General features: G+C 41.2%; 1 protein-coding gene across 5 annotated transcripts in view; it reads left to right on the top strand.

Moving 5' to 3' along the window:
- Nucleotides 1-7,610, top strand: part of LOC110492493 (dystroglycan 1) — a 40,076-nt gene extending 32,466 nt beyond the window's left edge. For all 5 annotated transcript variants that reach the window (XM_090201658.1, XM_021566860.3, XM_021566861.3 and 2 more), the window contains exons 2-3: nucleotides 63-659; nucleotides 3,154-7,610. In XM_090201658.1, coding sequence (XP_090057784.1) covers nucleotides 285-659; nucleotides 3,154-5,457 — 2,679 coding nt within the window. In that variant the 5' untranslated portion in view covers nucleotides 63-284 and the 3' untranslated portion in view covers nucleotides 5,458-7,610. The remainder of the gene's footprint in view (nucleotides 1-62; nucleotides 660-3,153) is intronic.
- Nucleotides 7,611-24,465: the final 16,855 nt, after the last annotated feature.

Consider the following 24,465-nt stretch of genomic DNA (forward strand, 5'->3'; position numbering starts at 1 on the left):
TTGATGAGTTTATTAATGAAAAAAATGTATATCTGGTTCTTACAGTGGTTCTTTCTTTGCAGTGGCTGACTAACATGGCTGACTAACTACCTGCCACAGACTCTCTTCATGGATAACAGAGGAAGACGACAAAGGAAACACAAAATAAAACCTTATTAATTATCAACAAAGACAAACATCCAGAGGAACCAATCCACCACTATCGTCCCATCACTCTGACTTCCAGTGCATGTGGTCCTGAAGTCGTCCTAAGGAGGAGGCGGGGAACACATAGGCCTACCACTATGCACTGTAAACAGAGAGGTTGGGACTGTGGAAGTGTGGGAAGAACCAGACCTCCCCCAGGCAGGACTATCCCCCTGGTGCTGGGGCTACTGGTGGCCTTGGTCCAGGGCAGTGTGCCTGGGAGACCACTGGTGGAGGGCCTGGGGGAGATGTTGTCGGTGGACCTGGAAGCCTCCATGCACTCCTCTGTCCTCTCTGACCTGCAGACTGCAGCCTCTGTAGCCACAGAGGGACCTCTCACAGGTATCCCAGAATCCCTGGCTGCAGTCACAGAGGTGGCCCCTGCAGGAATCCCTGACTCTTCAGCAGTGGTGGGCCAGGGGTTCCAGTTGAGGATCCCGCCCAGGGCGAAGAATGGCAGTTGCAATGTTAAGGTAAGCATTGTCATGACTAGGACGTTACTGCTGATTGAATATAGTGACCCTCCCCACATACTGGTGGTGGATCTAATGGTGATAATCAAACCACCGCTGTAATGTCCATATGAACACTGATAGTAATAATTAGGGCTGACCCCAATTAGTCGATTATCTGGTCGTTAAGCTATCGGTCGACCAAGATTGTTTTAGTCGAGCAGTAACACCGATATATATTTGGCCCATATCGGTGAACTAATCCATTGCAGAGGCCTAGACTAAAAGCTAATTTATGCTTGATCCGGAAATGTGGTAGGAGGCTCCATGTGTAGGGTGGGGAAAATGTGGTAGGAGGCTCCCAAATATCGTAGCAATGCAGAAGGCTCTGTATAGCTCAATGCATTTGAAAAATCTTTCCAGCTCTCTCCCTTTTGATAACCACTCAGCGTGAAAGGGATCCAATGGAAATGTCATAAGAAATAATCAGGTAGCACTATTTTATCAGTGCTTGACTTGGACTGAAATAGGTTCCGGTACTCATTTTGGTTGCCGGTACTGTTTATATTTAGGTGCAGGAGCTCCACAATACTTTTGAGCTAGTATTCTATAAGAGGAACAGGAGCTCAAGCAGTAGAACATTTGATGTGCTGGTACTCTGCTCCAGTGAGTTCTTGCCCAAGTCAAGCACTGGTTCTTATCCCTTGTGCAAATAACCTACAGTTTTCTTTCCTGACCTCACTGGCGTAGAAACTGAGGGCCAAGAATATATTATGCAATGTTGCAAGTTTGCTAGTGCAAGCGTCGGGCTGGACCCAAGTTAATAGTTGATACAGTGCTTCAACATCGTTGCAGACAGGCTATGACAAGCCAATGTGATTTATTGGATATTTATTTGAATCTGAATATTTTCTACCTGCAGGCTGCAATGTTTTTATTTGTTGGCTTTATGTAGGCTAGAATCCTCCAACCAGGATTTCTGTAAAAAAAAAAAGAGAATTTAATGAAAGTTCCTGTCATTTTGCAATCCAAGTTATACTGAGTGAACAAAACATTAGGAACACCTGCTCTTTCCATGACCTAGACAGACCAGATGAATCCAGGTGAAGGCTATGAACCCTTATTGATATCACTTGTTAAATCCACTTCAATCATTGTAGATGACTAGGAGGAGAACGATTAAATAAGCATTTTTAAGCTTTGAGACATGTCTTGTGTATGTGAGCCATTCAGAGGGTGAATGGGCAAGACAAAAGATTTAAGTGCCTTTGCACAGGGTATGGCAAGTGCCAGGCGCATCAGTTTGAGTGGTTGAAGACTAAAACCCTGCTAGGTTTTTCATGCTCAGTTTCCCGTGTGTATCAAGAATGGTCCACCACCCAAAAGACATCCAGCCAATTTGACACAACTGTAGGAAGCATTGGAGTCAACATGGGCCAGCATCCCTGTGGAATGCTTTCGACACCTTGTAGAGTCCATGCCCCAATGAATTAAGGCTGTTCAAAAGGGGGTGCTACTCCATATTAGGAAGGTGTTCTTAAAGTTTTGTACATTCTGTGTATAACATTCAACATGTCACTCTGTATGCTCCTCTACCTCATTTCTGTAATCCTTTGTGCCCAGCGCTTGATCACAATTGTGCCTTTTCCAGTCTTCCTGTCCATGTTGAAACAGCAATGTGAGGTTACCTTGCACATAACAGACATCTCTCATTCTCTTTGGATTTTGGGAACAGTTATTACAGCTGAACAGAAAATTGCCTTCAATCGGTGAGAATGGAGGAAACAAAGCCATTTTGGGCAGCATTGTAGTCCTTCCCAATAGGCTTAACTTTACATAACCCCAACCCTTTCATTCTCTTCTATTTCCTATTTAGTTTTTACTCCCCAAGCTCGTATGGACATTTTGAACCCTTCTGCAATGATTTCTATTGGATGTTAAACATACTCTAGGCTAGATAATTCTGTGGCAGCAATTTGTTTAAGCCTTACGCTTCTTAACTAGCCAAATATTTACATATTTACATTGCAATGTATGGAATGGATATGCATAATATTCATGCCTCAGTACATTCTCTCTCACTGTATCAATGCTGATTTTTATTTGACTGTTGTGCAATTTGTTCCTTGGAGTTTGAATTAGAAGATATTATTTTGGCTCCTTGTATTATTGGGAATAATATCCTGACAAATTGTAATGTCTCAAAATGAAGGGGAGATGACTCAGGCGGCTGTCGTTTTGTGAATAGGGGCTCACTGGGAGCAGAGCTTCCTGCTCACTTCAACAAGGGTCAGTAGACGTCAGTACAGATGGATGAAATGAGTCAATGAAAAATGTGAGACTGAGTTTTCCACATCAGGTCTGTCTGATATACCCTTAAGATTACTGCACAGTTGGATAGGTTTTTGTCAGGATCGGCTTCTTGTGTGAAACACCCTGTCCTTTCAGAGTTTTTTGATCTATGAACCATAACGTTCCCTTATCTCTAAACCTTTCTTCTTCTCTCCTATTGTAGTTAACTGAGTTGGGAAAGGAACGCTTACCCTCCTGGCTGTACTGGGCCACAGGGAGCTGCATCCTACGAGGCCTGGCCCTGGAGCAGGACAGAGGTGTCCACCGTATCTCCCTCTCTGGCTCTGAGATGATAAACAGTGGCCATGGCTTGGAAGTCTTCTCTATTGAGGTGCACCCAGAGGAGTGGGCCGACGGTGAGCCGGCCCTGTTGGCTCTCCAGGCTGAGGCCAACAACCTCCAGCCATTCACCTGTGGCAGCGAGGAGCCCGTCACTGTTCTCACCATCATCCTGGATGCTGACCTCACCAAGATGACTGCTCATCAGAGGGTAGGCCTGCTGGCCAGCATGAAGAAGTTTTCCGGTGTCCCCCTGGAGCACATGAGGGTGGTCCCTGTCATTAACAACCGCCTGTTCGACATGTCCGCCTTCATGGCTGGGCCTGGAAATGCCAAGAAGGTGGTGGAGAATGGGGCCCTGTTGTCATGGAAGCTGGGCTGCGCCCTGGACCAGTCTAACATTCCAAACATCAACAGCGTCCAATCGCCTGCCAAGGATGGGTCCATGTCGTCCAAGCTAGGCTACCCAGTGGTGGGCTGGCACATCGTCAACAAGAAACTCCACTTGGTGAAACGGGTCAGGAGGCAGCTGGGAAACACCCCCACCCCTGTACCCTCCCTGCTCCCCCCAACCACTTACCCTGAGCCCCCTACTCGCATTGTTCCCACCCCCACATCCCCTTCCATCTCCCCAGCCACTGACAGCTCTGCTCCACCTGTCCGTGGACCCTTGCCCCTGCCGGTGAAGCCCACTAACAGACTGAGAGATCAGATAGCCCACACTCCTACCATAGGTGCTCCTCAGCCTACTAGGGTCCTGGGAACCACCAGTACCATCCCCATCCAGCCTACTATGACCCGGCCTGCTATTCCAGAGGCTACTGCTCTTCCCACCCCACCAAGCACCACTAGAAGGCCAAAGACCTCCACCACCAAGAAAACCAAGAAGGCAAAAACCTCCACTCCTGTGCCCAGAGAACCTAAGACCACCACGGCTAAGCCACCCAGACGCACCACCCCTCTGTCTCCTGTTCCTGACTACAACAACGAGAAGCCCCAGCTACGCAACCCCATCGACGAGGTGAATGCCTGGGTCGGGACCTACTTTGAGGTGAAGATTCCTCCAGATACCTTCTTCGACAAAGAGGACGGCACCACGGACAAGCTGCGTCTGACTTTGAGGAAGAACCACAACGAAGTGGTGAGCGAGACCTCTTGGATCCAGTTTAACAGCACCATCCAGCTCCTGTACGGTCTCCCAGAGAAAGAACACGTAGGCAAACACGAGTACTTTATGCTGGCCACCGACAAGGCAGGCATGAGCACCATAGATGCCTTTGAGGTCCATGTCAACCGTTGGCCGGCCACCGATAAGCCCTCTGTTGTTTTTGCCGCCCGTTTCCATGGTGAACCCAAGACATTGGCCAACAACGTCCACAAAAAGATCCTCCTGACTAAGAAGCTGGCGTATGCACTGGGTGACCGGAACACCAGCACAGTGACCCTGCGGAGTATCACCAAGGGCTCCATTGTGGTGGAGTGGACCAACAACAGCCTCCAGCAGAGCCCCTGTCCCAAGGACCAGATCACCATCCTCAGCAGAAAGATCTCTGACCCCCAGGGCAGGCCCACTCTGGCCTTCTCCAATGCCATGGAGCCAGACTTCAAACCCATCAACATCTCTGTCCGCGGCACCAACAAATGTCAGACCTACACGTTTGTGCCCCCAGGAGAGGTGACCATCCCTGTTCCCCCTCCAGCCACTCCTTCCCCTGGCACTGGTCGTAGCACCAGTGACGATGTTTACCTGCACACAGTTATCCCAGCTGTGGTGGTGGCGGCGCTACTGCTGATTGCCGGTGTCATCGCCATGGTCTGCTACCGCAAGAAGCGCAAGGGCAAGATGAGCATTGAGGAGCAGGCTACCTTCATCAAGAAAGGCGTGCCCATCATTTTTGCAGATGAGCTGGACGACTCCAAGTGTCCCCCGTCCTCCAGTATCCCCCTCATCCTGCATGAGGAGAAGCCACCCCTGCCCCCTCCGGAGTACCCCAACATGGCTGGCCCTCACAGCACCCTGCTCAACCAGGATCTCCTGATGGAGGAGTACTCCATCTACCATGATGATGACCCCAACGCACCCCCCTATCAGCCCCCGCCACCCTTCACCGTCCCCATCGAGGGGAAAGGGTCCCGCCCCAAGAACATGACATCATACAGGTCACCACCTCCCTACGTGCCTCCCTAACGCTTACAAAGCCTTGGCTTTGGGATGGAGGGGGAGCTGTGGTGACCTTTGTTTGAAAACAATTTCCGTAGGGATTTTACACACACTGTACAGTGGGATGGCTTTGACATAGCCGGAGTAGACGACCACGTCTATATAAGTGACCACTATGGATAACGTACTGTATAAGTCTAACACTGGCACAGGAAAACTGGACAGAGACCGTTTGTAAACGCCAGCTCTCTTTTCTTTTGTTGTCCTTCATAGTTATGCTTTCGACTCTTGCGTAATCTTTATTTTGATCTGTTCTTGCCAAGAATAATAATTTTTATCTTTGAAGATGTACTGTTTCTATTGTATAGAAAATAATGCAAAAGCGAGAGACTGTAGGCTGCAGAGGCCTTGGAGCAAATGTCACCATGACAACAGACTTGTAGGCTATCAATCACAAAGTTCATCTTTATACCAATTACAGTATATCACTTATCGGTCTTTGGGTTAGCTTTAAGATTTTGCTCCTGTTATTTTTAGAAGGTCGTCTAAGATAAAGTCTAACTAAAAACATGAAACCATTGTTTATTTACATCATAACCTTACATTTTATATTCTCCTCTTAATGTTACCCTTTTCTTTCTTTTACGTTTTAAAAATAACAGGTGTAAAACTTTCACTGGTGCAGACGCCTAATAAAACTAGCCCTTTGTGTCTGGCAGAACTGAACATTCTAACTGGTAGCCTAAAAAGGACATTTGTTTTTTTTATGCATAATGGGACTGAAATATCCTCTGCTATACAGGTACTGTACTTGGTCAACAAGTAAATCATAGACTGATAGTGAGAGGCCACACTTAATGTAAGGGGATTACAAAACAGGAGTAATAACCACATCAATATACATTGGTGTATTAACTTGCCCCTGAAACAGAGAGATTCAGAGATTCAGTGCCTTTAGAAAGTATTCACACCCCTTGACTCTTTACAGCTAGAATTTAAAATAGATTAAATTTAGTTTCGCTGGCTTACCCACACTAGCCTATAATGTCAAAGTAGAATTATGCTTTTTCACATTTGTTTTACAAATTAATTAATGAAAAGCTAAAATATCGTGTTTAAGTATTCAACCTCTTTGTTATGGTAACCCTAAATATGTTCAGGAGTAAGAATGTGCAGTACAGTGAAACTGCAAAAGGCTCTTAGACTTATCCAGAAAGACTCACAGCTGTAATTGCTGACAAAGTTGATTCTAATATGTATTGACTCAGGGGTATGAATTGTTATGTTAAATGTAAGAAGTTAGCAAACATCTCTAAAAACATGATTTCACTTTTGTCATTATGAGGTATTGTGTGTAGATAGATGGGTGAAGGGAAAGAGAGAATCTTTTTAAATTGTAACACAAAATGTGCAATAATGGTATGAATACTTTCTGAAGGCACTGTACTATTCCAGGGTTGCCAAGGTAGTGATAAAGCAAAGCATCCCTGTTTTCTTTTTCATCATAATGCTGGGTCAATGAGATGCTGTAACTAGGCAGCAGAGTGAACTGATGGAAGTAAATAATTAGGCTACTAGATTGATCAATTGTTTGTGTTGATGTAAGTTTTGAGGTTCAGGTCTCCCTTGGACCAGGTCTGTTGCAGAAGAGATTTTATCAGAGAAAATAACCGTAACTTTTATTAAGTAAATTAAATAAGAAAAGTGAGGGGGAACGTACAGTTCTGCAATATCCGTGCTCTCTGCCTCTATGCTGCTGCACTGCATCGTTAGTGTCTCAGTCATCAGTTGTGAGACAAGTGTATGTACATAATGGTGTGCCTGTGAAACTGAAGATCTCATAACGTTAATGTGTTTTATCAGTAGAGTTATGCTAGTGGGAGGGAAATTTTATTCTCAATTTTTTGTCTAGATTTATGATCACGATGTCATAAATTTAAATCATAGTTTGAAGGGGGCAAAAAAAGTTGACTCTCCCATCACTGAAAATATTGCATCCTGTAAAGAATACGATGTGGGAGGAAGACAAGTGAATAATGTACGTTTCATATCTGATATCACCATAAGGAAAAATGTTTGAGAAAAAAAATCTAATGTTTTTACTGAATTTTTGATACGGTCTCAAATTGTTTTATGAAAATATATTAATAAAGATGTACTACTATTTGTAAAGCCTCAAAGACCCTGTATTTTCCCTTTGGTCACTTTTTCCTCTGAAAAATGTATTGTATCACTTGGATAAGATTTCATCACGTTACCATTTTCTTCTATTTCACGCTTTGTAAACATTTTCTCAGTTCATATATTAACACTTCCATGAGATTGGGTAATTGGCTCTGGTTAATGTCTAGATTCATATATATTACAGTATGTGTAAAGACATTTTACATTGTTTCAGAATGTTAGTCACAATCATGATTGGGATCAATATCTGATGAGAATCTCTTGCGGTTGAATCAATCAGCAACACATTTCTCGCTCCACAAACTATCAGTAATTTAAATCATGTCTCATATTACTTTTCATAATGCTAAACATGTGTAGCTACACGTACCATCTGCTCGTTTTTGATTAAACTGGGTACCAGTCTTTTTAGCTAATGTTTCATTCCTTGCCACTCCTGTCTTTGGCAAATGACAGGAGTGGAATGATATCTTAAGACTGGTACCCAGGATAGTTGTCAAGGGCCTAATACTGCACAACCTCTTATGTTCACATGAACAGGTTACAAACATGTATAATGAAAAATCTGAATCATTTAATCATCACACACATTGAACAAAGATGTGTGTCAATGTGGAGCTACTGTAAACCAGAGGAGCTGTAGCACTTAAAGCCCATATTAAGCTTGCCCTACTTTGGCGGTTTAATTAAACCTGCAGGTCTTTTGTACCTTTAGCACTAAATGTTGTCCTCTTGTGAGAAACCACAAATGGAGTGACCCTGCGGACGTATACTCTGCATTATTCATGACGATGGATTGGAAAGGTCTTTGTATTTGACAAACGCCACTGTTTAAGTGCAAGTCCAATGAGTGATAGATTAGGGCCAGTCAGGGACGGCTCTAGCCTTTTGGGGGCTCTAAGCGAGATTTGGTTGGTGGGTCCCCACGCCAAGCAGGCCTAGAAAATGTTTGACCCCCCTCTTAAGGGTGGAGATTTTTTGCTAATGTTTTAAAGTACATTTCCTGCAATTCTACACATTTAATCATTGGGGCTTAGAGAAAATATCTAGTTTTAAAGCAATTTTCTACAGTTCTACACATTTTGCCATGGGTTGGAGAGAAATGTTGACATTTTATAGCAAATGTCATGCAATTCTACTAATTTTGCCATGGGCAGAGATTTGTTTTGCAGTTTCAAAGCTAATTACTGCAGTTCTACACATTTTGCCATAACTTATGCCATGTTAATGATGTCAGAGTGACTAACAAAATCAATGGGGGCCAGTGCTCCTGAGCATGTGCCCGGTTGATATTCGGCCATGATTACTACAAGTTCAGATAACTGGCTAGACTAATTTCACAATGGAAGAATTGTTAGCTGACATGGCTAATTGAGTGACTGACAAAACAAGAGAAAAACTGATGATCCACAACCACATTTTGAACTTGCACCTTGTGTATTCTACTATTCTAACTCAGCAGTAAGTTGAGACACCGACTTGAGTTCACCAAAAATTATATATAATAATAATAATTGGGTCTAGGGGCCCTAAGCAACCGCTTATGTTGCTTATAACCACTATCCAGCGCTGCTACACGTGCTGTTACCAGGCACAGGCAGGCCATAGTAAGGACTAAGTACACAACTTTCCTTAAGGATTACTGAGAGAGGGGATTTGATTTACTGATATTTCTGACCAATCTGGAATTCCTGATTGTTTGACCCTAGAAAATCTGGACGGCCGATTCTCACACCTCTATTTTACAATCACAGTGGACCGATAGCTTTTACCCATGATTGTCTTCATTTTGACAATCACATTTCTAATTATACTGTATGTCTGTAGGCTTACTATAAAAACAATATGGGCTAACCCAGTTCCTAGCTGGCTACTGCGAATGGGTTTCCACATACAAGCTCCACACATTTGTAGAAGAAATTACTGTATATTTATGTAATATAAATCAATTTAAATCCAATGTAAGGAGAAGAGCCAGAAATATATATTTGTTCTAACAGCAGTGTTCCAACCATGTTTCCAGGTGGGAGCCTTCTCTTCCAGTGCTCTTGGCTCCTACCTCTTTGCCGGGTTATCTATTTATAACAATGACTAATCATTGCCTTACGATTCTAACATTAGAGAGCTTTTGTTATCATGGCTTACTCTGGAAAGGTCAGAAGCAATTCTATTAGCTGTTGGTGTTGCATTTCAGACCCATACCTCATTGACAAACAGATGTTTTTCAGTGGAAAATGTCCACATTTTGTCATTTGTCCTCTTCAGACACAATACAGGGCCTGAGAGAAATTCCTCTTTCCCTCTTCCTCAGAAAGCCCCAGTTGCTAGAGCATATTGAGTCACCATGATATGGGAGTCTTATGTGAAAATGTGTTATAGTGGCTTTCTCTCCTCCGCAATACTGTAGTGTTTATACTTACAAATGTAGGATCTTCATTTGATCACTCTTTTCTTGCTGAGAATTGTCCTGTGCTGCCGGAAATGCAGATGAGCTTTGTGATTGACATAAATTAACTGAAAACCCTCATCAACACACGGTTATATTAACAGTATTCCACTTTTCATGTAGCCTAATTTTGGTCAGCTAATAACCTAACCACCGGTCAAGCAACATTATGGACAAAAAGTTCAAATCCTATTGCTGCAGGATTATTTTGCTGCCAAAATACAGGTGAAATTATGATCCTACACCTGTAAAGTGAATCATACTATCATACTTTGCTTAATCGGTTATTCAAAAGTCCAGGGTTTATTTTCATGTTGATCCTCCACTCCTCCTCAGAACCAACATAGATCCACTGCCGTGTGTCATGAGTATGCAATACAGATCAGGAGGGTCCAACGTTACACAGAATTCAGATAGAAATTCGTTGTACTGAACAGATATTTATTATGTATGACTGACTGTCATGGTGAATAGGGGGTCATGTGAGGTCTATTAATTACAGTTCTGCAGTATCTGCCACCTTCTGAATGTTTCACCTCACCATTGAATCAGTTAAAGTCTCTTTCTCTTAATTGTCAACTGATTTGAAGAGAATGCCATTCAAAGTAAATTCACATTATACTTTTATGAAACTGCTTTATGGAATTACTTATGGAGAATAATCCATTCTTGTAACTCATGAGTGCGCAGGGTTTGTCAGACTGACTGCAGCACTGCATTGTGCTGTAGCTTAAGTACAGCAGGGTTTTGTTGGGCAATGATGTAAAAACTTGGAGATTAGGCTTTTTCATATCCCGCCTCCCCCCACTTCATCAAAACTCTATGCACTCATTAATAATGTACTGGGAATGAAGGTTAATGTATGTGATGAAATATTGATGAGTTTTATAAGAGCCTAGGCAGAGCTGACCTTTCAGTTGTCAATGCCTCTGATGCACTGCCTCTTGGCAGTTTGGGCTTGTCCTGTTTTGGTCCCTTTCACTGCTCTGTGCACAAAAACCACCATCTTCTACCACTCTATGTCACATTATTGTCACGGAAGACATGAGTTTATTCAGATTGAAGTGAATGAGGATATGCAATCAGCCCTAACCCTGAAGGTCCACTAATGAGGTTTGCGTGTTGGGTTACATTACATGAGTTGAACAAAAATACACTTTTTTAGACAAAATTGTATTTTCTCGGCTAGCTACATAGCTTTGGGACAGAAGCCATTATAACACTACATTACACACAGAACATACATACATTTTATGAGTGTACAAGCCCTTGAGCAAGGAGCTTCAACAACAAAACACACATCCAGAGATATATATACTATATGAGAATAGCTTTAAATAGGTTGTTTGTTAGTACTATCAGGTATATTACAACACACTAAATAAGATATTTGTTTTTTCAGGGTGAAATTGGCTGTCAAATTAAATCTCTCCTTTCAAGTGTTCGGCTGTTTCTCTGGAATCATAACAAATGCTCATTAGCCACATGATGCTTCCAGGGCAACCTCTCCCTGAGAGAGGCTGCAATTATTCCACTGTAATAACGCTCTCTCTCTCTCTCCAATTGACACAAACTGTCAAATTATTCTAAAAAGACACTAATGACCCAGCTTCATATGCAAGCAACCCAGTGGTTGTTGAAGCTATTATAGCTGATCTCCTAATAACATTGCTGGTAGCGCAGTATCTGCGTGGTGCTATGTGTCTTTGTCTCAGTTAAGTGCAGTACTTTTGAATGGGGTGTCATTTGGGACAGATTCTATATAATTTGGGCTAGCTCCATGGATTGTTGTTGAACTTTGCCCTTCTGATGTCAGAGATGGCTCTATCAGTGCATTCCCACTAAAAGTAGCACTTTACTTGGGGATGTGGTGCACTGACTCCTCTGTGACCCAGTGTATATACATTTTTCATTCTGCCTTTCTGATGCAGGGATTCTTACTTACTGGGTAAAAAAAGATGGCTGGATTGGGGTATAGTACAGTATATATATTGTATATCTTTATTAGATGCTGTGTTGAAGCCACTGTGCCTCCATCTTGGTACTCCTCCACCATTGTACAGTTTTTGGGGGAAGCCATATCATATCTACATTTGTTTATGACACATTTATTCCATTACAGACACCTTAATGCATACATTTCAATTATATTGTGTGATCTAAACATAAAAATACAAGATTTAAGTATACTTTTTTGAAATCCTACAACAATAAAAATTGTTAAATACATTTAATTTTGTCCATGAAACATGAAATACTGTAGAATTCCATTCATTCCTATGGAGGACTGCTCCTTATGGGGAGTGCTAATATGGTTGACCTGTGGCTTCAAAGCCTCTCACTGGCCAATACATAGCATGAGCAATACAGGATTTTTAAACATCATTTGGGTGCATTGAATTTGTTTGTTTTTTGCTAACCAATTCTTTCATACAGTATGTTCTTCAATGTCTTTGATATGCAATACTTTATGATGTTTAGGATATTGCATATAAAAGTGTGATGTATTGAGTGTACACCTCTCTCTTCCACATAATGGAGAATCTTGTCAGTTATGGTCATTAGACGTCTGCTGTTGAGTTCTGAACATCGCACAGTACTGAATATCCCCCTGTGGATTTCTGCTTAAGATTCATTTTTATGGCACAGATTTATAAGCCCATTCATCTAGAGAACTGATAACATTCAGGTCAAGGGAAAACAAAAAGACAGAGTTGGAGAAAAAGAGGAAAGAGAAGATGAAGAAGAGATTACATTTGACAATTGACCAACTGTACTCCCCATACTCCACTGTCTTCGAAATGAATTTATTTGTTTAAAATCAGAGACTGGATTAAATCAGGGATATTCAACCGGGAGTACTGCAGGGAGTTCGAAAATAAATTTAAAAAGTGATTTTTGCTAAGACTATTGATTGATTGACTATGACATTTTAAGTCATCCAGCAGTGCTATTTGCAGACTTAGCTCCAGTTAAATGTTGCAAATCTTCAGCAATTCCTGATCCTGCGACCAAATACTAGCTACATATGGACAGCGCCAAAACAAATGATCTAATGATTCTGTCTCTTCTCAGCAAAATCTGCAGAGCTGGGATGGTTGAACACCCCAAATACACTGCTCAAAAAACACTTAAAAAACACTTAAACAACACAATGTAACTCCAAGTCAATCACACTTCTGTGAAATCAAACTGTCCACTTAGGAAGCAACACTGATTGACAATACATTCCACATGCTGCTGTGCAAATGGAATAGACAACAGGTGGAAATTATAGGCAATTAGCAAGACATCCCCCAATAAAGGAGTGGTTCTGCAGGTGGTGACCACAGACCACTTCTCAGTTCCTATGCTTCCTGGCTGATGTTTTGGTCACTTTTGAATGCTGGCGGTGCTTTCACTCTAGTGGTAGCATGAGATGGAGTCTACAACCCACACAAGTGGCTCAGGTAGTGCAGCTCATCCAGGATGGCACATCAATGCGAGCTGTGGCAAGAAGGTTTGCTGTGTCTGTCAGCGTAGTGTCCAGAGCATGGAGGCGCTACCAGGAGAGAGGCCAGTACATCAGGAGACGTGGAGGAGGCCGTAGGAGGGCAACAACCCAGCAGCAGGACCGCTACCTCCGTCTTTGTGCAAGGAGGGGCACTGCCAGAGCCCTGCAAAATGACCTCCAGCAGGTCACAAATGTGCATGTGTCTGCTCAAACGGTCAGAAACAGACTCCATGAGGGTGGTATGAGGGCCCGACGTCCACAGGTGGGGGTTGTGCTTACAGCCCAACACCGTGCAGGACGTTTGGCATTTGCCAGAGAACACCAAGATTGGCAAATTCGCCACTGGCACCCTGTGCTCTTCAAAGATGAAAGCAGGTTCACACTGAGCACATGTGACAGACGTGACAGAGTCTGGAGACGCCGTGGAGACCGTTCTGCTGCCTGCAACATCCTCCAGCATGACCGGTTTGGCGGTGGGTCAGTCATGGTGGGGGTGGCATTTCTTTGGGGGGCCGCACAGCCCTCCATGTGCTCGCCAGAGGTAGCCTGACTGCCATTAGATACCGAGATGAGATCCTCAGACCCCTTGTGAGACCAAATGCTAGTGTGGTTGGCCCTGGGTTCCTCCTAATGCAAGACAATGCTAGACCTCATGTGGCTGGAGTGTGTCAGCAGTTCCTGCAAGAGGAAGGCATTGATGCTATGGACTGGCCCGCCCGTTCCCCAGACCTGAATCCAATTGAGCACATCTGGGACATCACGTCTCGCTCCATCCACCAATGCCACGTTTTTGCTTTGTCTTTATGGGTTATTGTGTGTAGATTGAAGAGGAAAAAAACAATTTAATCAATTTTGGTATAAGGCTAGAACGTAACAAAATGTGGAAAAAGTCAAGGAATCTGAATGCTTTCCGAATGCACTGTATATATAAATTCCAGTCATCAGCTATGAATGCCAGGCCTGATTTCCCAGATTTGTTATACTGTTCTATTGTTTCCAGTATATGTCTTATATTATCTCCAATTTAACGACCATGTAAAAAATCTGTCTGATTGGGATGAATAATGTCCGACAATACCTTTTTAACTTCGGTTAGTGGAGACGGAAACTGAAACAAAAACATACTGTATGCTTTAAGTCCTTTTCTTCCTCTTTCAAAATATAGTTTGGTGAATCATGGGTGACTGTCATTTGTAACAAGTTTCAGTAAATTATTTTTTGTAGCATTTCTATGTTGAGGATTTTAAAAAATCCACATATTCCATCCACTTCGCTTTATTTGTATAATATATTACACTTGATCTTTCCTCAATTTCCTTTTGTTGTGCCTCTATGGTACCATTTTTATTGCTATCTATCTGTACAGTTAGTCCCTCTGTTTCCTTTGATGATATGAATTAATTTGACCTAAATTGCTTCTGTTTTAAAGATGATTATTGAATTGCATGGCCTCTAAAGACACATTTAAAAGTGTCCCATACAATAAGGGGATCTGCTGTACTGTATATTTTGTTGAAAAAGTAAGTTCTACGTTTTTCTGTCCTGGTTAAAAACAAGCTTTGATTACATTTCCTATATACTCATCCACGTGGAAATCCTGTAAGAGTTATGTATATGCCAATTATTTGATAGTCTGACCGCATTCTGTCCCCTATCAAAACATTTTAAACTATTGGTGCCAGCGAGAATGACATAAGAAAGTAGTCAGTACGACTAGCTTGATTGAGCCTCCGCCATGTAAAAGTGCATAAGGATGATAGTTTGTAGTGTGAGTTTCCTATAAACTATATATATTATATTTGTTCCCTTTAGCCTTCTAAATACTGATCGTCTTTTCTTATTATCTGCTAAGCCATTACAATTATAACTGGCTATGCTTATTTCACCATTTACCATAATGAGATACAAGTTTAAATTTTATTTATCATAATATATTTTTGAAAGCTTACCATTAAAAAGTACCATAATAATTGAGTGTCCATATAGCTGTACCATGGTATTTGCACTGCTACTGAGTAAACCACCAATTGTTCTCCACCCTTCCACCGGCTAAAACCTCCCCCTATCCCAAGTTGGATTGTCTTCAAAGTGAACGGCAGTGCACCCTTGTCCACCTGTATCCTAGATCCTTTGAGAGATTTGGACCCATGCTTTAAAAAGAGCACCCAGTGCCACCCACGGAACATAAGTAGATTGTCACACTGACCTTAGTTATCTTTGTTTTCTTTATTATTTTGTTTAGGTCAGAGTGTGACAAGGGTGGTTGGTTTAGTTTTTGTATTGTCTAGGTGTTATTGTCCAGTCTAGGGTTTTTGTATATCTATGGGGTTTTGGTATGTCTAGGTATTTATAAGTCTATGGTGGCCTGGATTGGTTCCCAATCAGAGACAGCTGTTTATCGTCGTCTCTGATTGGGGATCCTATTTAGGTTGCCATTTTCCATTTTGGTTTTGTGGGTTATTGTCTATGTGTAGTTGCATGTCAGCACTAGTTGTTAATAGCGGCACTTTGTTTAAGTGTTCTTCATTTAATAAAAGAAGAATGTATTCCAATCACACTGCGCCTTGGTCTCCTCGTTACAACGAACGTGACAGATCAACCAGCATTTCCAAACTCACCCACCTCGATTGTTTTGTATACCGCCATTTAAAAATACAGTATGAGTCAAATGTGTGGACACACCTACTCATTCAAGGGTTTTTCTATATTTGTACTGTTTTCTACAATGTGGAATAATAGTGAAGACATCGAAACTATGAAACAACACGTGGAATCATGTAGTAACCAAAAAAGTGTTAAACAAATCAAAATATATTATATATTTGAGATTCTTCAACATAGCCACCCTTTGCCTTGATGACAGCTTTGCACACATTTGGCATTCTCTCAACCAGCTTCAACTGGAAGCCTTTTCCAACAGTCTTGAAGGAGTTCCCAAATATACTGAACACTTGTTGGCTGCTTTTCCTTCACTCTGCAGTCCAACTCATCCCAAACCATCTCAATTGGGTTGAGGTCAGGTGATTGTGGAGGCCAGGTCATCTGATGAAGCATTCCATCACTCTCCTTATTGGTCAAATAGTTCTTGCACAGCCTGGAGGTGTGTTGGGTCATTGTCCTGTTGAAAAACAAATGATAGTCCCACTAAGCGCAAACCAGATGGGATGGAGTATCACTGCAGAATACTGTGGTAGCCATGCTGGTTAAGTGTGCCTTGAATACAAAATAAATCACTGACAGTGTCACCAACAAAGCACCCCCACACCATCACACCTCCTCCGTGCTTCATGGTGGGAACCGCACATGCGGAGATCATCCGTTTACCTACTCTGCATCTCACAAAGACACGGCAGTTGGAACCAAACATCTCACAAAGGACAGATTTTCACCGGTCTAATGTCCATTGCTTGTGTTTCTTAGCCCAAGAAATGATCTTCTCCTCATTGGTGTCCTTTAGTAGTAGTTTCTTAGCAGCAATTCAACAATGAAGGCCTGATTCATGCAGTGTCTGTTACTTGAACTCTTTAAAGCATTTATTTGGGCTGAACATTTCTGAGGCTGGTAACTCTAATGAACTTATCATCTGCAGCAGAGGAAGCTCTGGGTCTTCTTTACCTGTGGCGGTCCTCATGAGAGCCAGTTTCATCATAGCGCTTGATGGTTTTAGCGACTGCATTTGAAGAAATAAAAGTTCTTGTAATTTTCCGGATTGACTAACCTTCATGTCATAAAGTAATGATGGACTGTCTTTTATCTTTGCTTATTCCACAAATTCACTTTTAGGCACACCTGTTAATTGAAATGCATTCCAGGTGACTACCTCATAAAGCTGGTTGAGAGAATGCCAAGAGTGTGCAAAGCTGTCATCAATGCGAAGGGTGGCTACTTTGAAGACTCTCCAATAAAAAATATATTTTGATTTGTTTAACACTTTTATGGTTACTACATGATTCCATATGTGCTATTTCATAGGTTTGATGTCTTCACTATTATTCTACAACGTAGAATAATAGTAAACATAATGAAAAACCTTTGAATGAGTAGATGTGTTGAAACTTTTGACTGGTACTGTATATATATAAAAAATATTGCAAATGTTATTTATTTCCACAATTAACAAATAATATGCGTAATAATGTAGGCAGTTCATACAAAAGATTGTTACCTGTAACCAGGATTGTTACCTTTAACCAGGATTGTTACCTGTAACCAGGATTGTTACCTGTAACCAGGATTGTTACCTGTGACCAGGATTGTTACCTTTAACCAGGATTGGCATTACAATTTTGGGGGGGCAAATAATTATTGTGATTCATCCTGTATTGTCCCTAACATCATTACACCATTGCAACAGATGTGGGACACCCAAACCCCACCCTTCCCTCACAAACAACCACAAGCTCAGATATTCAACCGTTGTTCCATCCCCGAGCCCAACTCAAGAAAAGACTTGATGTGTGAATGCATACAGTATACAGTTGTAGCTGTTTGAGAAAGCATTCAAAATTGAGCAAGAAAGGGGATATTTGATTAACCAATGTCAAGTCCTAGCTGATGGAGCTCAGATACACCCCCCCTACCCTGAAACATACGCTGGTTCTCAGTTGTGACCATTTTCCCAAGCATCTCTGTGCAGTCAGACCTTTTGATTATTTTGTGGAACCAGGATCTTTAATGATGTCAATTTAATTTCTCAACTCCTAATATTGAGCTAATTACACTCATTGTAGCTAATTACACTCATTGGAGTATATGGTTGTGAAAAAGCACCTGTGAATAGGCCACCAGTGCAGCTGGCTGCTGGTAAGCTTTCTTTTTTGTTGTACTTTTACCCCTTTTTTGTGATATCCAATTGGTAGTTACAGTCTTGTCCCATCGCTGCAACTCCCCTATGAAGCTAAGAGCCATGCGTCCTCCAACACGCCAAGCCACACTGCTTCTTGACACACTACTCGCTTAACCCGGAAGCCAGCAGCACCAATGTGTTCGAGGAAACACCATCCAGCTGGCAAACAGAGTCAGCTTGAAGGCGCCCAGCCCGCCACAAGGAGTTGCTAGAGCACGATGGGACAAGGAAATCCCAGCCGGCCAAATCCTCACCTAATCCGGATGACACTGGGCCCGATTCAGACTACACACTTCTAAGTAGTTGGTATTCAGACTTACTTTATGCAAGTGCAGGCAAACTAACACTAAAGCCAGCTACAGTTTTAAATGTATGTGAATACAACTGATGGTGGCTATGAATAGTGGCTAATATTTATCTCAATACAAAATGTATATAATACAGTAAAAAATCTGGGCATATAATTAAAACATTTTATATATCACAAATCAAGAACCTTACTCATCGTTTCATGTAAAGATGGTGGAATTATGAGGGAATTAAGTCAAAGTCAGTATATGTCTTAACTGTAGACACACCTCCACCAGACCTTAATTTCTTTGATCTCCATCCCCAACGAATAGCGGGTGAAGAGCATGCTATTCTGATGCTTAAGTTCAAGGTCAGACTACCGTAGAGAGAAAAGGCATAAAAGAGAATTATGTTCCATTTACACACGCTTACCTTGGGTCGGAATCGGCCCCTTGGCAAAAATGTGTTTGGCATTACCTTTGTAGCTAATAGGCTATGTTAGAGTTAACACATCCTCTTCCATGTATAATGTGGGGAGGTCAAAATAATGAAGAAATATCAACCAAATCTATTCATTTTAGAATGTTGATTACTTCTTGCCATTATCATTCATCTGATGATAAGATCAGACATAATTTTTAAAATTGGTAACGTGTGATGGTGGTCCCTGGGTTGCTGGTTTGCCCTGGGTAAGAAAAGGTTGAAGACCCCTGGTAGAAATTCACTAGACACTCTTTTCACGGGACCATTAGCTGCATACCGATTCTCCACTCCTCTCCACACTTTGTCACATGGGTTTGTATCTCCAGCCAAAGTTTGCACCAATTCTATGATTTAAATCTATGTACACAGTTCTGAAAAAGGGTGGAGAATCAGGACATAAGGTTTTTATTTACTTTTCTGCTCTTTTGCACACCAGTATTTCTACTTGCACATCATCATCTGCACATCTATCACTCCAGTGTTCATTTGCTAAATTGTAATTACCTGCTACTATGGCCTATTTATTGCCTTACCTCCGCACGCCATTTTCAAAAACTCTATATATACTTTCTTTTTTTCTATTGTGTTATTGACTGTACGCTTGTTTATTCCATGTGGAACTCTGTGTTGTTGTTTGTGTCGCACTGCTTAGCTTTATCTTGGTCAGGACGCAGTTGTAAATGAGAACTTGTTCTCAACTAGCCTACCTGGTTAAATAAAGGTGAAATATATATATTTTTGAAATAACCAGAGACAATTCATTGCCACCAATATGGATTACATTATTATCTATTGATAGTGAACATAGTGCCATCTAGTGAAAAAGGTAAATATTGCATAAACCTTGTCCACACCCCATGCATTATCACTGAGATAAACACAAACCAGAAGAGGGCAGTAACACACCTTTGAAAGAGAATGGGTTCCAAACCAGAGCAACACTGAACAAAACGCAGGTTGACGTTTTGTCCTGGAGTCTTGTCCTGGAGGCAGAACATGGCCATTTCAAAATTGGCTACATTGTAAAAATTTAATGATAACAAAAATGTGCTTTTTAGTCTTAATTTAAGGTAAGGGTTAGGCATGAGGGTTAGGGTTAGGATTAGGGTTAAGGTTAGGATTAAGTTTTAAATCAGATTTTATGACTTAGTGGCTTTGCCAGCTAGTGACCACTCTGCAGAGCTGCCTCCAGAACAAGATTCATGATGAAATATTCTAACCTGCAATCAAAACACAAAATAATCATTTGTATGAGTCAGACATAAAATACAGTACTTCAGAAATATCATGACATGAAGTCACATTGAAAATGGATAGCAACAGTAGGAACTGGGATTGATTTACACAATTTATTATAGGTGTTAATAAGGTAATAATGCAGATTATAATTATTCTGAGGATGGCTATGTCACTCAAAATGATATGGTTGTCACATGAAAAATTTCTGCTCTTAATTTCATCCAAAAGCAACAGAAAGTGTTACCCAGAGGGCCATGCTGCACAACCACATCTTCTCAGCAGTACATCACTGTTGTTATCACATTCAACTCAAACTCACACTTGTTCCTGAAATGAGCCATTTGTTAATAGCCTATAAGTAATGAAAGGATTCCCCTTTAATTCACCACACAATAACACGTGTAAAGTCATCTCCGGAGTGACAATTATAATCAGAAAAATGTGATAAATTGGAACAACTGTGAGACTTCCTCTGTAATTCCCTTACATATTTCAAACGTTTAGACTAATTGCATTTTCCATTCTTATCTCGTAAATTGGATCCATTCCAGAGACTGGAGAGAATAAAGTTTTGTCACTCATAGAAGACCAGTAAAGCTCCCATTCATATGAACGTTGTGAATTGTCTTGGAAGGGGGCTCGGATGGGAAGAAAACATGACATATTATTGGTTGTACTGACTACTCCCCCTGGTTTATAAGGCATGAGCCACATTCTGAACTAGACAATACCTTATTGGAGGCCACGGCACGAGTTTGAAGCAACAGTACAAACTGTCATGTGAAAGGTTATTGGGGAATTTGCCTGGGATTAGAACAGGGGGAGGAGAACACTGCAATAATAATGAGTCGGCACTAAGGTCATGTCAGCACCAGCTGTTAAACCATCTTCAACCTTTAGAAATGATGTTCAACAGATCATCACGATTGCAATGTGTTAACACTCTTTGTTCTTTTTAGATATTAAACCACATTTATCTCCCCAACATCCACATATTGTAGTAGGGTTGTCCTGTGCATCTAAAACAAAATCCTCCACATTTTCTTACCAAAATAAAGGGTATATTTTCTGGGTGACCTGAACATTGACTTGTAAGGCACTAGCTGTCCTATCAAGAAGAAGCTTCTAACTGTGACTAATGCCTGTACTATGACCAATTACTCAACCAACTAGGGTGTAAAATAATAGTGTTGGATCTGTGACATCCACTTATATTGATCATATCTTCACTAATGCTGCATTTCTCCAAAAACATAGCAGTTCCCATTGGCTGTAGTGACCATGACATTGTGGCAAAAACAAGGAAAGCCAAAGTGCCAATGGTTGGGCCTAAAGTAATTCATAAGAGATCATTCAATATATTTTCTCAGGACTCATTTGTTAAAGATGTAAAACATTTACTGTATGTTGGTCTGATGTATATGAGAAAGGGTATCCAGAAGCAGCACTAGAAGTATTTGTAAAATGATTAATGCAAATTGTTGACAATCATGCACCTGTTAAGAAATTAAGTTGGGAACTGTTAGAGGCCTCTGGATTGATGATGAATTGAAAAATATTATGGTTGAAAGAAATGATGCAAAAGAGGTGGCAAACAAGTCAGGCTGCTCAGCTGATTGGTTGACTTACTGTACATTGAGAAAAGTTGTGACTTAATAAAAAGAAGAAGAAATGACATTACTAAACCAAGTTAAATGACATAAAACACAATGGGAAAAGACTTTGGAGTACCTTAAACTATATAATTGGCAGAACAAAACCTATAGATATTGCCCATTATTTCAATGACTATTTCACAAATTAAGTGGAAAACTGAGAAGTGAAATGACAACATTGAGCAGAAAGAGAATAATTGCTGATTTGAATTTGGTCAAGTTCATGTGGGAGAGATGGAAAAAATATTGTTATCCATCAATAATGATGATAAGCCGCCAGGTATAGACAACCATGATGGGAAACTATTGAGAATCGTAACAGACTCTATTGCCACCCATATTTGCTATATCTTTAACTAAACCATAAAGGAGTGTGTCACAAGCGTGGAATGAAGCTAAAGTAATTCCACTGCCTAAAATTAGTAAAGCACCCTTTGCTGACTCTAACAGCCACAAAATCAGTTTGTTGCATGTTCTTAGTAAATTGATAGAGTGGTGTTTGACCAATTTTTTTTTTTTAGAGAGAACAAGTTAACTAGTTTAAAACTTCTTTGGGATCGGTGTCAATTCCACAGGACGGTTGAGCTAATGTAGGCTGGTGTGATTAGCATGAGGTTGTAAGTAACAAGACAATTTCCCAGGACATAGACATATCTGATATTGGCAGAAAGCTTACATTCTTGTTAATCTAACTGCACTATCCAATTTACAGTAGCTATTACAATGAAAGAATACCATGCTATTGTTTGAGGAGAGTGCACAGTTATGAACATGAAAGTTATTAACATTAGTTTATCTAGTGGCGGCAGGTAGCCTTAGCTTTGGGCCAGAAATTGAATGCTCGCTGGTTTGAATACCTGAGCCGAAAAGGTGAAAAACGTGTGGATGTGCCCTTGAGCAAGGCACTGAACCTTAACTTGCTCCAGGGGTGCTGTACTACCATGGCCCTGTAAAACAAGACATATCACTGCACCTATCCGGTGTATGTGAACCCCCCCCCCCCCCAAAAAAAAAAAAATATTTATATAACACAGTACTCAACATGGTCCACCCTCCTGTTCCATGTTTGCCGAGTGCTTTAGTGTGAGTCCTCTGTTTCCCGGGGCCCTGAGGGCCAGATGGGTATGTTTGGGTCAGTGAGTGTGGAAATTGGACATCGCCAGGCCCCTTCTGTTCTCTGTGTGGGGCCACTCAGGGGACCGCAACCCTGGGGAACAGGACTCTAGAAGCTGGATCATAGGATGGATGGATCAAAGGGAAGGACAAACACACAGACACACACACACTACATGAGGTAAAAAGTTGCTTGATTAGAAATACTGTACGTAGATTGTATCATATGCAGTATAGAGAAGATAAATGAAAATTCTACTCTCTATCGTTCTTCACAGACGATGTGGAAGACTGCTCCATTCCAATAATTTAATATTTGAGATCATGTCATGAGGAATTTTTGTGAAGTCATCTTCAATTGGTACTCTGGTCCATTATCTCCATTGTGATGATACATAATTAATGTAGCCTTTGTGAAGAGTTTAATCAAATCTAGAGTGATCTATACTTCAGAGACAACTGAAAAATGTGTCACACTGAATTTCAATTTGACATTACAGTACATTTCATGGCCGAATTCAGACTGGTATTATAGGAGCACTTAATTCAAACTTTCACATGAACCATGCAAAATTATCAATATGTTTGTGTTATGTGCACATAATTCAAGTCAAGATTTGGCCGCAGTGTCCAAGAGCGAGATGTATTACAGTATATAAAACCTTTTCCTGCAAACAAAACACTAGACTGGTGATTTTCACTGGACTGGACATACTTTTTTAAAATTCAAAATATGCTTTATTGTCTAATTGTAAACATAGACTACTTCCTTTCTTCCTCTGCTTTGCACTTTTAGAATAAAAGGTGCCATCTAGAACCTAAAATTGTTCTTCACCTGTCCCTATAGGAGAACCCTTTGAATATTTTTTGGGGGTTCCGGGTAGAGACCTTTTGGGTTGCATAAAGTACCCCTTCCACAGAGGGTTCTATATGGAACCCAAAAGGGTTCTAACTGAAACCAAAAAGGGTTCTCCTCTGGGGACAGCCGAAGAACAATTTTGGAACCTTTTTTTCCAAGAGTGTATATTCCTCTTATTTCTCCAGTTGTTTTCTAGTTCTATCTAACCTTTTATTCCTTTCCCCTTGAAAAGTAGTGACTTGTGTGGGTTGTGGAAATGCATTGTTTTTGCCATGCTCCTTGAAATCAAGGGCTTAGCTCTAATCATATTTCACAGCCAGCGAGTACTTATCTCTGTCACCTCTTGTTTAGGCCACAGATGTATCTGCCTTCACATAAACGCTGTTGGCTGTTGCTTTGCCATGGACCTGTGTTATGATTCGCTTT

The sequence above is a fragment of the Oncorhynchus mykiss genome, chromosome 16 (genome assembly GCF_057628025.1).
Source record: "Oncorhynchus mykiss isolate SJ-2025 chromosome 16, ASM5762802v1, whole genome shotgun sequence".
NCBI lineage: Eukaryota > Metazoa > Chordata > Actinopteri > Salmoniformes > Salmonidae > Oncorhynchus > Oncorhynchus mykiss.